This window comes from Eptatretus burgeri, chromosome 14 (assembly GCF_056783735.1).
Source record: "Eptatretus burgeri isolate ZD-2024b chromosome 14, Ebu_testis_v1, whole genome shotgun sequence".
NCBI classification, from domain to species: domain Eukaryota; kingdom Metazoa; phylum Chordata; class Myxini; order Myxiniformes; family Myxinidae; genus Eptatretus; species Eptatretus burgeri.
In genome coordinates, this window is record NC_140974.1 from 10,558,367 (window position 1) to 10,575,495 (window position 17,129).

The 17,129-nt window shown below is 41.7% G+C and overlaps 1 protein-coding gene across 10 annotated transcripts in view; it reads right to left on the minus strand.

Moving 5' to 3' along the window:
• The window catches only part of LOC147012643 (uncharacterized), a 131,897-nt gene that overhangs the window by 69,543 nt on the left and 45,225 nt on the right, over positions 1 to 17,129 (minus strand). For all 10 annotated transcript variants that reach the window (XM_085853682.1, XM_085853680.1, XM_085853687.1 and 7 more), the window contains 3 exons: positions 11,546 to 11,697; positions 11,387 to 11,458; positions 2,123 to 2,290 (listed from right to left, as the gene is read on the minus strand). In XM_085853682.1, the coding sequence (XP_085709808.1) occupies positions 2,123 to 2,290; positions 11,387 to 11,458; positions 11,546 to 11,697 (392 nt within the window). The remainder of the gene's footprint in view (positions 1 to 2,122; positions 2,291 to 11,386; positions 11,459 to 11,545; positions 11,698 to 17,129) is intronic.

The following is a 17,129-nucleotide window of genomic DNA, read 5'->3' on the forward strand; positions in this document are numbered from 1 at the left end:
CAGTGATGACTTAATGTATTCTAATAATTTCTCGATTTCTTATGCGCATTTATAGATAAACACAATGCCCAATCCAGTCGTCGTTTACGAGAGCGAAGGAACGGCCTGGGTGGTTGTTGTTTCTGGCTCGCAGTTTGACAGTTTGTTTTTTTTGCACGTACGGGCACGTACTAGTACTACAAACACGGCCTGGAGACAAACTCCTGTCCAGACATAAATACCGCCTGGACGCGTTTGGAGATGAACACCGCCCGAACGCGTCCAGAGACGAACACCGCCTGGATGTGCCCGGAGACGAACACCGCCCAAACTCGTCCATAGACGAACACCACCCGAATGCATCCAGAGACGAACACCGCCCGAACGTGTCCAGAGACGAACACCGCCTGAACAAGTCCAGAGACAAACACCGCCCGAACAAGTCCAGAGACAAACACCGCTCGAACGGGTGTTGTGCACATGCAGATGTGGTGTTTGGGATTGAGTGTTGTTTGTTGCTCACCTTATCCAGCTACTTGCACCATACAGTTTTTTCCATTTGCAACAGAGGTGTGCATTGTGTGGGTATGTCCACCATCTCCCAGGTAGACCACCCTCCTGGCTCTTCAGGTGCCATGCCTCCAAAATCAACCTGTGTCATTTGCTGGACGTCGTGTCTAGGTCACGGGTCCCATCAAAGTCAAATTTGTGGCCAGATTTCAGGCAATGACGTGCAATGGCTGACTGGGTCACCTGTCCAAGCCTAATTGCTCTATAAGCCTGGTGTTGGCTTTAATGGTTAGGGTGGTGGGCTGGGAATCCTAGGGTCCTGAGTTTAAATCCCACTCTGCTGTTGAATTAATACCAGGTGGGGTTGACTCAGCCTGTCATCCTTCCGAGGTTGGTAAAAGTGAGTACCAGCTTGCTGGTATCCTGTGTCGGAGTTGCGTCCTGTCAAGGATTGTGCCCAATCACCAAGGAGACTGCTAAAGCAGCACCAACACTCTGCACAGAGTATGGTCCCAATGGATGGATGGATTGCTCTATCATGTTCATCCAGTTTCACCAATGTAGAATTTGTCATTGTCTTTGCATGATGAATGATAAACTACTCCAGATTTATCACCAGTTGGTATTGGGTCCTTTAGTTTTGAAATGACATTACGGATGGTGCATAGTGGATTATGATTGGGGCATTTGAGGCTGAAGCCTCATGCCCCATACTTGAGAGGGGCCCCCCAATGAGCTCAGAAAACAAAATCACCCCCGTCTTCATTCTTCAGCACTGAATAAGGAGCCCCACAAAATATATATATATATATATATATATATATATATATATGAATTGATTTTTAAAAAGCGTTTCTTATCATAATCATACACATTGCAAAGAAGGAAACAGTAATACAGTACTATTTTAATACTTTTTTGTATGCAAATTATTTAATTTTCACATCATTTGACTGGTAACCTTGAGTCCTGCATTATGTCATTCATATCAAATATGTGTCAACCAGGCCATATGGTTCCAGGGCTATTGTCAGCTCCAACCTATGGTTGTCTGTATGCAGGTACTGAAGACCCTGGCTTCCCATCATCCATGCATACAAACATTACACTGAATAACCATGTTTCAGTCTTTCGAGCATTGATCCATTTATCCAAACACAGCTTTTATGAACAGCCCTAAAGTATCCTAACCCGAAAATTAAGTTTGTTTTGTTTTAGCATGCAGCAAAATATAATTCGTTAAATTTATTTGATGTTCCTTTGTCAATTAGCCGCAGTTTTGTGTGAGTAAATCGTGTAAATGTATATAATGTTGATAAAATTTAAAGAAAAGGGGCCCAAAAATATAACGGGCCTTTTATGTTGGTTTCTCAATTCGCTGAAGTACCATATAAGTAAATTGTGTCGTACACATGTGCATATATTGTAAATAAAATCATAGAAAAGGGCCCCCAAAATAAAATTAGCCTCAGGCCCCAAGTGCAGTTAAACCGCTCCTGCTCTCTAGTTGTTAAATTTTAGTCTCGCCGAAGTCTCATTCAGGTCTCCCAACTGTTCAGCCATCCTGTAGAGTTTATCTCCAGCAGGATCAGAATCAGAAGACCAATCCCATTACAATAAAGGCAGAAACTACCTTCAGTTGTTGCACAGCTGTGGAACATTTTATGGATTTGTGATGTTTCTCCTCAACTCCAGTTACGAGCTTTGCATGCTCCATACAACTAGGCTGTGGTGGTGGCAAAGTGGTGTGATGACTCAGAGAGGTAAGATCTGAAGGAAGCCAATAATCATTCACACATTCCTGCAGGAAAAACAAAACAAAACAAAACAAGGGTATGGCTTGTAAGAACATATTTTTGACATCATGCTTTGCTGACGGATTTAATCAAGACAACATGTTGTACTTCACAAACATTCTGCTCTATTCACTCTTTCATTTGCCAGAGGTTGGTCATCTTCCATCTGCTTGGAAGTCAGCTAACATCACCTTCATCAAACAAGCCATACTGCTTATATATGGCATAAGCAAAAATCACTTCTGCTTCACTGCAAATCTCAGTGTTTGATGCTTTGGTTTGAACCTCCACTTAAAACGAGTGAAATAAAACATTCTGAAAATTTTGAAATATTCTCACTCAGATTTCAACATCACTATCATGCATATTGTAAAGTTGTTTAAACTTCCTTTATACAAGATGATATAGCCTGGTGTTGGCGCAGTGGTAAGGGCAGCGGCTTGGGATCCAAAAGGTCCTGAGTTCAAGTCCTGTTGGGCCACTGAATTAATACACCAGGGGGTTGACTCAGCCTGTCATCCTTCCGAGGTCGGCGAAATGAGTACCAGTGTACTGGGCCGGTGTATACCCCGGTTAAAATAGGTGTACCATATCCCTGTGTCGTAAGAGGCGACCAGGGTTGCGTCAGGAAGGGCATCCGGCGTAAAACCTGTGCCAAATCATTATGCGGATCATATGGATGATCCGCTGTGGCGACCCCTAACGGGAGCAGCCAAAAGAAGAAGAAGAAGAAGAAGAAGAAGAAGAAGAAGACAAGATGATGATTATTTGTAATACTGGCTATCACCAGGTGGTGATACACAATACACATTTACAGAGAAAATTGGGGTCTTCCTCCCACACTGAACCCCCTCTCCCAGATATGCGACCCAGACAGAAACCATAATTGGGGTACCCTCAGACACTTTGCAAAATTTGGTTGGATTTCATGGATTTTTTTTTTTAATTAAAGTTTTTGAAGCATATATATGTACAAATAAACAAACAAACAAGAAAATGAAAAATCACTCATAGAGTAACACTTAGCCAAACAGAACAGCACTTTGTAGAGTGCATACCTCCACCAGACTGAACAGTTTACATTTTGTATCCCACTGATAGGTCGGATCTGAATCCAGACATTAACCAAAAATTTTTTTGGCTTGATCTCGTCACCTATGCAACTGATCCACATAGTTTTATCACAGCTCGTCCACAATCTTTTGAGATATCATGCGGTGTATAGTTTTTGGCCCCATCACTCAATGGTGAAGAAACACTTTAAAAAGTCTTGGACCTGGATACAGATTTGGATCTTTACCAAAACGGAATCAATTCGTCCTTGTCACATACCCAACTTGTCCACCAAGTTTCATCCAAATCCGTACACAACTTTTTGAGATATCATCCAGTATCATTTTAGCCACATCTCTCAATGGTGAAGAATCAGTTAAAAATTAAATAAATCTCATATCCATATCCGGATTTTCACCAAAATTGAATCAATTCTTCCTAGCGGCACTCCCAACTTGTCCACCAACTTTTGGCGTTATCCATCCATAACTTTTTGAGATATTGTGCTCTATATTGGTTTTGGCCCGATCTCTCAATGGTGAAGAATCACTTGAAAAATTCTCAGATCCGGATCCTGCTTCGAATCTTCACTAAAATTAGGCGTTGCTGTCTGTGGCCGGTCACCTACATACACAAAAAAATTTCAGAACGATTGCTTGAAAACTGGGACCTAAAATCGTGTGACAGACAGACAAACAAACAAACGCTACAGATCAACATACTTTGCAAAAAAGTTATTTTGCCAAATAATAAATATACAAATTCACATTTATGGGGTAGATAAATATGTATAATGTATGTATGTATATATGAATGTATGAGTGTGTGTGTGTTACGTTGGTTGTAATCTCTTTGAGTGGGTGGTGTCTAAATGTGGAACAGAGTCCTCCAAAGGAAAAAATATCCACTTTGTTTTTTTCATCAGTTCATGTTTCGAGGATGTTGTTTGTTCTCAAGTAGGTGTACATGAAGGTCACGTTTTGTTACAGATGTATCTCTCAATAACAACATAGTCCCACTTGATTGTACATTTTGAGAACTTAACCCTGAATGTGAGACAGCCTCCATCCATCTGATAGTCTGTATACTATGTTGGGAGTTGCTACCGATGTGATCCTTTATGGATCTTTTGAAGCTTTCATTGATGGTCAAAATGATTGCCTTTTCTGTGTGTCTCCCATGCCTCAAGTCCTGATTCCACTTTGCAATAGAAGGATATGCTTTGGCTCCTTCAGCTGATTTTTTCATCTCCTCACTTCATCTTTAGATTAGTTAGCCCTTCCACCCACGCAATGGGAGATGGAGTTTTGCAATCACATACGTGTGTGTGTGTGTGTGTGTGTGTGTGTGTGTGTGTGTGTGTGTGTGTGTGTGTGTGTGTGTACAATCACAATTCATGTGTATATAATAAGTGTAATATGTGTGTAGCCTATATAAAATTATGATATGTCAAGCATTATATGTTTAATCACGTAAAATAATGTTATGGCCCGGGTTTTGGGATTCAGCACGAGGGGAATCTCCTCAAACTCATCCCAACCTCCGGTCCTGCAGGCCGATAACTCCGCAGCTCAGCGGGTTGTGAAGCAACCACAAACGTCAATCAGAATACCAAATCTAGTGTTCAGGTTTACCCACGGGTGACGTGGCCCAACTAACCAAGGCTCATACCCTCAGCACACTCGGATTACTGCCAAATGGAACAGAGAGTGCAGGGTAGCTATTTAATGGAGAAAAACAGTTGGGGTAAAACTCTCCGGCTATCACTAGTGCGGACTATGTTTGACCAATATGAAAAAGACACCACTTGCAGGTTGGAAGAAAAGATGTAGGGTTTATTTATATTGGGGGAACATGGGGGGAAATTCTTGTGGCATGTAGATGAAGAAAGATTTTAGTTAGAAGGAACGGCAAAGCACATATGCAGGATGTTTGTGAGTGTGACATGTATAAAAACAGGCGAAATTTGTATGGCATGTATGTACAACAAATACAACAGAGACACAGAGCAGAACTTGTTCCCTTGACACTTATGAACCCCTTCTACAATCTTACTTATCCACACACCAGACTTGGCACCAATCAGAATCACAACCAGAGAAATGTAGAGAGCAATAAAAGAAGATAGAGTGCAGAGCAGAGCATGGGTACGGCTCCTTCCCACCGTACCCAGATGTGTGCAAGCTCGTACTGCATGCAGACTCATGTAAGCTTCCCCTTGGTAGCTCTCGCGGTCTGAACAGGTAAACGTGAGCGCAGGCTTGGCCAAAGGACTCATGGTAAGAAGACCTTGGTAGATCAAATTTCCATTAGATTGAGATGCTATATAGATCAATATGCTCGGTTGATCGAACGCCTGTTAGATCAAGATGCTCGGTAGATTGAGATGCTCGGTTGATCGAGATGCTCAGAAAGGCTGCTTCAATGTCTCTTGTAAAAGGTCTTCCACAAACGTCCTCCCACCACGGAGGTTGAGCTCAATCTGTTGTTTTAAACGTCCTTCCGCTACAGAGGTCAACCTCTATCTGTTCTGCACAGGGGTCAAAGCTGCCCTCTGCAGCCGATCCCACTTGGTTTCACATCCTCCCAGCACCACGCAGCTCCAAATGTGTTGTTTTGTAAGTAAACAAAAGAACCAAGAGACCACTGCAGGGCTAATAATCACCTAAATTGTGTCCAAATGGGGTTTTTGAATGAATTGAAACAACAATTCCATTTATTTCCCACGTGTTCAAGCACGCACTTAATAATCCTTTGTGCAAGTCAAATGGTAATTTCTGGTTCATTGTGTATCCACATTGTGGATAAAGTGGGGAATGATCTGTAAGAGGAGGTTTACAACAAGTTGAAAGAGGATGGTGGGAGGAAGATGATATACAAATTGGCTTATGACAGGGATGAGGATGGTAAGGATATAAAAGGGGGGTGGGAGGTGATCAAGAATAATGGTGGGAGGCTAATAACAGGGAGGGGGACAGCATTGAAGGTGTGAGAAGGATATTTCAAAGAGCTGTTGAACGGGGAAGGAAGAAACAGCGAGCTGGAGCTACCATGTTATGCAGAGGGGAAAGTGGATTTGGTGGAGATCACAAAGGAGGAAGTGCGGACGGTATTGAAGAGGATGAAGAAGGGAAGAGCATCAGGCATTGATGAGGTGAGTGCAGAAATGATAATTGCAGCGGAAAAAGTTGGACGAAGAGACTTGAATGTATGTATGAGAGAGGGTTCAATTCTGGAGGATTGGAGGACAGGGTTATTTCTGCTGGTATTGAAGGGGAAAGGAGATGTTCAAGATCCAGGGAAGTACAGGGGCATTACACTCTTTATAGTTATTTCATAAAGGTGCTGGAGAGGATTCTGGATGGCAGGATAAGGAAGAGTGTGGAGATTGAGATCGGAGAAGAGCAGTATGTATATACGAGGTGTGTTCAAAAAGTATCCAACCTTAATTTTTTGTGCGTAAATAAATGAAGCCAGGGAGGCATGGTTTGGTGCATGTATGTAGGCGATCCTAATTCGTATGCGTGAATATTTTCCCGCCTGCAGAAGCTCCCAGTCGCCGACAGACCGCCGATGAATGAGGAAGTGTAAGTGAGCGCCGTCGGATTTTCGTTTTTGACAAAATGACGGATCACTGTGGTCTCATCGCCAGTGATCACTGTGGTGAAGAAGTTGGGATCGCTGTTCACAGTCTCCAGCATGTCCTGTGCGATCTCCAAACGGAGTTGCTTCTGCTCGATCGTCAGCAGCTTTGGCACGAACTTCACTGAGATTCTCCTTAAGCCCAAATCCTCAGTCACAATGGAATGAATGGATCCAATGCTGACGCCCGCCTCATCTGCAAGTTCTCTTATCGTGATTCGACGATCCTGCATCAGCAGGGTCCTCACTTGGTCAATGACGATCTCATTTCGGGATGTTGAGGGCCTACCAGAACGTGCTTCACTTTCCACTGATGTGCGACCATCTTTGAAGCGGTTGTACCACTCCTTTATCTGTGTGGTGCCCATTGCTTCATTCCCGAAGGCCTGTTGAATCTTGCGGATCGTTTCTACTTGGGAATCGCCAAGCTTCACACAAAATTTGATGCAGTAGCGTTGTTCAAGTTTTTCCATCATTTTGTCAAAAACGAAAATTCGACGGCGCTCACTTACACTTCCTCACTCATTGGCGGTCTGTCAGCGACTGACAGCTTCTGCAGGCGGGAAAATATTCACGCATACGAATTAGGATTGCTTACATACGTGCACCAAACCACGCCTCCCTAGCTTCATTTGTTTACGCATGAAAAATTAAGGTTGGATACTTTTTGAACACACATATATATATATATATATATATATATATATATATATATATATATATATATATATATATATATATATATATACATATATATATATATATTGTTGCGGATTTGGAAACCTATCGCACTCAACATACAGGTCCTTTAGATCAGTTATATCGGTAAGTACGTGTTTTCAGTTATGGTCCCGTCCTTTGTTTAATGGGTGAATAATTGTACGTGCACTGTGAATTACTTTATAGTCGGACCTTTTGTTACATCAATTACGACAACAACGACATCCTCCTTCGTTTCTCTTCCCACCATCATCCATCGGCACCATTAAACACGGGCGTGTCAGCACGTACATGGGCGGAGTTTCCTCGGCCACCAGAGCTCTGACTCCGCCCCAGAGAGATGGAATGTTCCCTTCGACCAATGGGAGACGTGAGACACCACAGACATCGACTTTCTCACGAACCCTCGACCAATGGGAGGCGTGACACACCACAGACATCGACTTTCTCACGAACCATGGACCAATGGGAGGCGAGATGTCTCCGACGGTGATCCTTCCCACGATACCCCTCCCACAGGAGAAATGCCATATAAGAAACGCCAGGGCCTTGGAAAGAGCATGAGCGTCAGGGGTGGACGTCAGGTCAGCGTCAGCGTCAGGGTTGGGCGATTGGGTTTGAGGTGCCGGAGATCGACTTGTCTGGTCTGGTCAGCTTGGCAGTGATCAGGTTCGAGGTGCCGGAGATTGACTTGTCTGGTCTGGTCGGCTTGGCAGTGGTCGGGTCGTCTCTCATCTCGTTCACTTGGCGTCCGGCGCTTTTCCTCTGTCCCTGGTGCTTGGAGTGGCATCGTGTTGCTGGTTCGAGCCCCGTCGAGCCGGATCATCGAAGACCACACGAGGTGGACAGGTCCAAGAGCAGGCTCTGGTCTCCAGCTCCCTTTCCTCGAGCTGGCAGACTTCAATAAAGACCATTGGGGTCCACGTGTGTGTGTGTGTGTGTGTGTGTGTGTGTGTGTGTGTGTGTGTGTGTGTGTGTGTGTGTGTGTGTGTGTGTGTGTGTGTGTGTGTGTGTGTGTGTGGGCCCGTCTCTAAGTAGCAACTGTGAAGTGCCTTGTAAATTATTTGCATTTCATTTCTATTAGTCGTGATAACTCTGCTTCTTAGGTTCTCCCCTTCTTCCCCACCTATTATAAATAAACCAATGTGTTAAATGTATCAGTTCGTTTTTGTGTTTCTTTTATTGGTTTAACATGGTGCGTGTTGGAGAATAAGCCAGGCTATTGCCACTGTAAAAGGGACATTTGGACCGACGAAAGCTCGGTGACCATCCGCTCGGGTCGCACACGGTTCGAGCACGCTAGCGACTCGTTCCGTACGAGCATCGTCGAGGGTGAATTTCCCCGGTACTTTGGACCACGTGGGTATTTAAGTAAATTGAAATTGGCAATCGACCCTACCCCACGTGGTCAATCTATTCGTGAACTTCGGTCCGATAAGGGACCCGTCGGCTCCGGAGTTATCTGGGGTGACGACCTATACATTCCAGGTGATCGGTGGAGCCGACTCTACTGCTCCATCTGGTGGTCGTGCTCATCGCCGATACCCGGCCCCGTAAAATATATATAATTTATATATATATATATATATATATACATATATATATATATATATATACATATATATATATATATATATATATATATATACATATATATATATATACATATATATATACATATATATATATATATAGATAAGCCTGGTGTTGGCGCAGTGGTTAGGGCAGCGGCTTGGGATCCAAAAGGTCCTGAGTTCAAGCCCCGTTGGGCCACTGAATTAATACACCAGGGGGTCGACTCAGCCTGTCATCCTTCCGAGGTCGGCGAAATGAGTACCAGTGTACTGGGCCAGTGTATACCCTGGTTAAAATAGGTGTACCATATCCCTGTGTCGTAAGAGGCGACCAGGGTTGTGTCAGGAAGGGCATCCGGCGTAAAACATGTGCCAAATCACGATGCGGATCATACGGATGATCCGCTGTGGCGACCCCGAAAGGGAGCAGCCGAAAGAAGAAGAAGAAGATATACATATATATATATATATATATATATATATATATATATATATATATATATATATATATATATATACATATATAAGATATATATATATATATATATATACATATATACATATATAAGATAAATATATACATATATAAGATAAATATATACATATATATGGATAATATATATATATATATATATATATATATATATATATATATATATAAATATACATATACAAACATATATATGTGTGCGCGCGTGTGCATATAAAATCAAGAAGGTGGAATCATGATTCATGTGCATGTACAATCACGACCGTTCATGAATGTGTTTGTATAATTATGATCCGTGTGTTTGTGTGTGTATAATTATGATCCGTGTGTGTGTGTGTGTGTGTGTGCGTGTGTGTGTGTGTGTGTGTGTGTGTGTGTGTGTGTGTGTGTGCTGCCACCAGTTGTCATCTCCACATCCAGGCCCTGAGATTGAACGGAGCCCTCCCTGGTCTGAAAAACACACCTCCACCCCAGCAAGGAACCACGACTCAAGGGCCAAGCTGTCTCCTCATTTGTGCTCCGTTTCCCCCCTCCATCTCCAGGAATTTGCCTGATCCCACCCAGGGATATCCACATTTGCCTGGTCATGGTGTGCCACTGCCACCAGTCGCCATCTTTTGACGGAGTCGATAAAGCCCTCCAGGTTGCATGGTCTGGCCGCGTCCCCCCCAAAAATGCATGTTGAACAGCGTGACACCAGGCACATGTGCACGTTCCTTTAACCGACCAAAGTTGCCACCCTCGTCACAATTTTCGCTTGCATCAAAATTGTTATTCGGCACGGTTTTCAGCCCCATCAATCCCTGATGAAAGGGAGACGGCAAAGCATGCTGCCCACCTCACCGCCATTTTGTGTGCGCACGTGTGTGTGTGTGTGTGTGTGTGTGTGTGTGTGTGTGTGTGTGTGTGTGTGTGTGTGTGTGTGTGTTCAGGCCATAACCCTTTTACCAATTGATCTTTTGCAATAAAAATTTTAACAAACCTTTAACATGAGAAAATGGAGAAGATTGATTAATAAATTTGCCTTTATTTTTTAAAAGCTGTTGGTTTCGTCAAGTTTCGTTTGAGTACAAAGTGGATGGAGATGAGCTTTACATTCTTGGATGCTTTCTGGATTGTGTTGTTTTGGGGGGGGGGGGCAGGAGGCAACCACCTCCTCAACTTTTTGATTTGATGTGAAGCTTTGTCTCACACTTAGTTTGAGATCTTTTTCCTCACTGGAGAAGACCCAGTCTTTATTCTTTTCAGCCTATATTCTTGTTGATTGGTATGCCCACACATAATTAGGTTTCAGCCTTGGAGTTGTCTGTGTCCATTTATTGTATTTGTAATGATTTACTATCATTGTGGGGCATTTTGGTTATGTCCAGCCATACAGCTTTTCCCAAGGGGCCCTGGGGTAAACGCCAGGATGGTGCATTCCATGTGCATTGTGTGTGTTGTTGTGTGTGATGTTTATTTTTTTTGTTAATCTATTAATCTTGTGAACAAGTTGGAATAAAACAATCGATGAAAAAATGACTGTGAATTATATGAAGGTGTTTGAACGGATGTTAAACAACATTCCCCTCATATCTGTAACCAGAACAACAAGAGGTTAAAAAAACGATTGTGTTTCTCACCAATGGTACGTTAATTTCAGAAATGAAAACATCCATTGCTGCCTGGGACGATTTCACTTTTTTTGAATTCAACTGCAGAAACACACCAGAACATTATTTAATTACAAACATAACATAACAGCAAATTCTAAGCATGTGTTTTCCACAAGCAGTGCATACCTCATTCTTGGACGCTCCATACACTTTGTTGGCAGCAAGGCTCACATCCACAGAGTTTAAAAAAGAGATGGTCACTTTCCTTCCTTTTATACCACAAAATGAATCATTCTTCACAAGTGTCAGAGCAAGGAAGTACGTGTAATTCTGCATGTCTGTGTGGACAAATAAATAGAAGAGAAATAATGACGGGGCTACAATAAGGCAACAAAACAGCTACTAAGATAGATGGCTTTGATACAGTATGGATTTCAAAAGATGTTTTAGTAAAACTGCATTGTCTTTATTACATTGACATGTAGGAATTTATCTGCGATAATAAAAAGCACACCAATATCCCATAATGTTCTTGTCATGCTTGAGATTATATGTACAAGTTCCTTCATTTACCTTAGAGAAGACAGAAAAGAAAAATTGCAACTAAGTTTCATCCATCATCGAAATGAATGCTAATGAATGTTTGAATTTTAAGTGAGAGCACAATTACGATTGATAGTTGATTAACCATTTGTTCACACATTTTGTCAACAGTGGGTCCACTGTGCACATCATCATGGTTGAAGTCTCATTTTGAAGTTGATGCTTCTTACTGGAGAAAAATCACCCAACGTTGCTCATTTTCCAAGTAAACATCCATTACAAGGTGTGGGGTAGAGAGCTGGGGTGGGGAACAAGTCATTGCTATGCATGGTTCCTGGTACTTATTTGAGGGAAGCCCTCTCATCCTCTTCTCTACAGGATTTTAAATCTGCTGCCCACCGCCTCCTCATACTCTCATTTCCACTCCTGATCTTCACAACTGAGCTTTATCAAGTCAAGATCTTGTTTCCACCTTTCTTCTACAATTCCTCTCCTTGTGCTGTGGTACATAAATTTGTTGTTGTCCCACTGTTTTCTCTTCGTCTCATTTTGTCTATTTATCCATTGCCCCTTGTCGGTCTGCTTTTCCATATGTCTCAATATCTGGATGACAAAAAATGTTTATTCAAGTAAGCTTCTGAATCCGGTTAATATTCTCTGCTTTGATGAAATTTACACTTGGACAGATTTATTGGGGGGAAAAAAGGGAAAATAAAAATAACTGTTATTAATCTAAAATTTTCGACACAATCCAGTTCAGTGACATTATTGATTATCATGGGTCTATGGTCCAAAGTACCTTTAATCCACGATGATTCTACACTTTTCCCATTTGGTTGCCATGAAATATTACACCTGCACACTCATTGTGCTTATATACACTTTGTGTACAAAACATTATAGGCCGGCAGCCCACATAGCTTACGATGCATCCCCCCCCCCCCACAACAAATTGCCACAGAATTTTTTAAAGCCTTGGAGTGTACTCAACCCCATATCAAGTGGTAACAATAAAATAACTCATTCCCACTATGATTTTTCAGACTATTTCTAACACCACCCTATATATCCGTATTTTCCATTAAAATGACATCCGCAAATGACTAAAATGTTCACAGTTTCTTCAAGTCACTGTAATCATATATATGGGCCCAAATGGCCTTGTAATATCCAAAATTAAAGGCCATTATCTAAAAAAAATGAATAACCGTATCATTGTTGTGTCACTTTTATTGTTGCACGAGTAAACTTCAATGCGTGTATGTATGCTATGCCTGCTATAAAATCCGGATGAACTCTTAAAAATTTTCAAATTGTGCTCCTTTTATTGGTCGTATGCCCAACATCCACAGGTAGATGTTTCTATACCTCTCATATATATATATATATATATATATATATATATATATATATATATATATATATATATATATATATATATATATTTTACAGCTGTTATCACTCCAATATCCAGCACAACATCAGATGCATTAAAAACATTGTGTATCATTGATGTTATATAATATCAGATAACAACCCATCTTGCTAATACTAACAAACAAAAATATCAATGAACAAATGAGTGCAAGTACACACACATGCCTAAGTTAGTGGGTAGATTATGAGTTCACACTCCTATGCCCCTCCCCCCTCCCACACACCTACACACACACACACACACACACACACACACACACACACACACACACACACACACACACACACACACACACACACACACACACACACACACACACACACACACACACACACAACACAAGATTGGCAAGATCACCAGTCTGTGTCATCACAGCTGTCACTATCACCATAGCTGTCACTAGCAAAATCCAGGTCTGACTCTTCCTCATCTGTATCCTCAGCAGATATGTCCTAGAGATTTTGCGGTTGGCATTCTCTCTCATACCAAAGTGGCTGGAGACCCTGCTTCATCATCACCCATCCATGACCTTGATGAGCTGGAGAAAGCGTTGGTCTTGTGACATTTGCCCGTTTCCAAATTGCGATTTGGTAATTCGCCCTCAATATGTGATGCTTTAAGCTCCTTCGACATGGTGGCATTGTAGCCATGTCGACACTGCTTGGAGTGGATCTTTCTTCCTTCGTGCACAACTTGTTGATCTTGGTCAATCTGAGATCATCAACTTTTGTAGTTCTGGTGTTGGCTCCATACATTGCACATACGAATGTCTCTAAATTGTCAACGACTTCCTCTGAGATCTTCCAGTCATCGCCAAGTTTCCCAAGAATAGGAATAAACTTTGGAGCTTTTAACAGGGTCCTGAGGGGCAAGAGCTTGCCTTTGCCATGGCATGCACTTGCTGTATCACAACCAGTGAATCCATGAAGCCCCAACAAAGCCGTACATTTGTCCTGCCCAAAGTCTTCTGCAATTAATGTATAGACAAGTAATGTATGCAATTAATTAATGTATGTCTCGTAAGATTCAGCAATCATGTGACGCAGCGTTATCCCCACACTTTCTATGGTGTCAGTTGATCTCAACAAAAATGCTTGCTTAACAGCTGTTTTGACATCTAGTGCAGAACTGAAGACGATAGGAGACTGGAATTTCCCGGAGTTACTCATTTCACAAAATACTATTTGGTCATTGAACATTTTCATCAGTTTGGCTTTCAGATTTGCACTTCGATAGTTGGGGTTACTGTGGGCAGTTTCACTCAATGCTGATACATAGATGTGATGCAGAGAGGACAGTTTCACTACTTTGTTTTGTTCAAGGACACTTGTCTGGACAGTGAAGCACACAGCATCAAATGCTTTTTGGTGAGCTTTAACAAGGCTGCCTTGCATCTCGCATGTTACTTGATCTTCACTCTGCCATTTCTCTTGTGTTTGCATGTAGTCAATTAAGCATTTTCTGTGAAATTTTGCTGCGCAAGCAAACATGTCTCCTTATCCGTATCAAAAGTTTCTCATCTTTCTTCTTTTCGGCCATCTCTGGGACTGACTTCCATGCATCACTGGTGAATTGGCTCAAGCCTTGTGTAGTCCATGATCCCTTAACTTTACTTGCCTTTTTTCCTTCGGATTCGCAGAATATGCAATCTGGCTTGAAAAGAATATGATCTTTTTCAGTGGAAGTTCTACGTGTGGGTCTCTGTCCTGGTGTGGATTCTGTTGATGTGGACGATGATTGTCCAAGCCAATCTAGGTTTCCAATAAACTGTTTGTAGCAGTTCCAATGATACCCATGATGTGTAGCGATGTCATCTGGGATCAGATTACACTGTTTCTGCATATGATAACTGGATATTACTGGTTTTGCTAGTCTGCGCTCCTTGATGTCACAAATTTTGTCTATTTTGACTTGAGCAGTTTTGTCATCAACGAAGAACTTGAATGAGCCATGAGAGATGCCAACAAAATGTACTACACAACATGGCTGAGTCTTTTCACGTGCTTTCTCCATTTTCCTCTTTGCAGGAGGCTCTGCGTTCTGTCCAGGATCATTCAAGATGATGCTTTTTGTTCACCATATCTCTGAAAATATATAAAAATATATTACATTTAGTAAGTATTTAATATGCAATAATTATGCATAGAATAAAATGGAACAGGTTACTCTCAAAATTTGCTTAAATATCACTTAAATAATTACATCTGGAAAAGAAACTTAAATAAAAGTAAATTTGAACTTATCTACTGGTCCTGCGGTCTGGAACTGGACTTTTATATTCACTATCTGCAATACTAAATCTCCACAATAAACATTAATAACTTCATTAATCAGTGAATCATTGTAACAATGTCGAATACCATGAAAAAACTCTAACTTAATGCATTAAACAAACGCATTCCCAAATTCACACAGATTTTGCAGCAGGAAAGGGGTATTGATTACAATGACATTTTATTTGTGCAACAATAAAAGTGACACAACAATGATATGGTTATTCATTTTTTTCGATAATGGGCTTTAATTTGGTATGCCCATATATATATATATATATATATATATATATATATATATATATATATATATATATATATATATATATATATATATATATATATATATATATATATATATATATGATTACAGTGACTTGAAGAAACTGTGAACATTTTAGTCATAGGCGGATGTCATTTTAATGAAAAATACGGATATATAGGGTGGTGTTAGTAATGGTCTGAAAAATCAGAGTGGGAATGAGTTATTTTACTGTTACCACTTGATATGGGGTTGAGTACACCCCAAGGCTTAAAAAAATTCAGTGGAAATTTGTTGTGGGGAGGGATGCATGGTACGCTATGTGGGCTGCGGGCCTAATTAGGAACACCTGCTCTTTCCATGAAATAGACTAATCAGGTAAATCCAGGTGAAAGCTATGAACCCTTATTGATTGCACCTGTTAAAACCCCTTCAATCAGTGTAGATAAAAGTGAGGAGACAGGTTAAAGAAGGATTTTCCAGTCTTGAGACGATTGAGATATGGATTGTGTATGTGTGCCATTCAGAGGGTAAATGGGAAAACCAAAATATTTAAGTGCCTTTGAATGGGGTATGGTCGTAGGTGCCAGGCGCACCGGTTTGAGTGTGTCAAGAACTGCAGCGCTGCTGGGTTTTTCATGCTCAACAGTTTCTCATGTGTATCAAGAATGCTCCACCACCCAGAGGACATGTAGCCAACGGCAGGCCAGTGGTCGAACGGCTCATTGATGAAAGAGGCCAAAGGGCGCTGACACGAATTGTGCAGAGCAACAGGCGGGCTACAGTTAGTCAACTGACAGTGGAGTACAACATTGGTGCCGAAAGACCCATAAAAGAATGCACAACTCGTCGTACCTTGGCATGAATGGGGTATTGGCAGCCAATGGCCGTACAGAGTTCCACTTCGTTCAGGAAAAAAGAACCTGCCGTTGAAGTGGGCTAAGGAACAAAAACACTGGACACTGGACACTGGAGGATAGGAAAAACATTGCATGGTCTGATAAATCCCAGTTCCTGCTGTTTCACACTAATGGGAGGACTAGGGGATGAAGAAAGTCACGTGAGAGCATGCATCCATCATGCTGTGTGTCAACATTGCAGGCTGGTGGTGGTGGTGTGATGGTGTGGGGTGTGTTTTCATGGCACACATTGGGCCCCTTGATAAAAGTGGAGCAACGCTTGAATGCCACAGGATATCTGACCATCATTGCCAATCAGGTGCTTTCCTTCATGGCAGCAGTGTATCCATCTGCG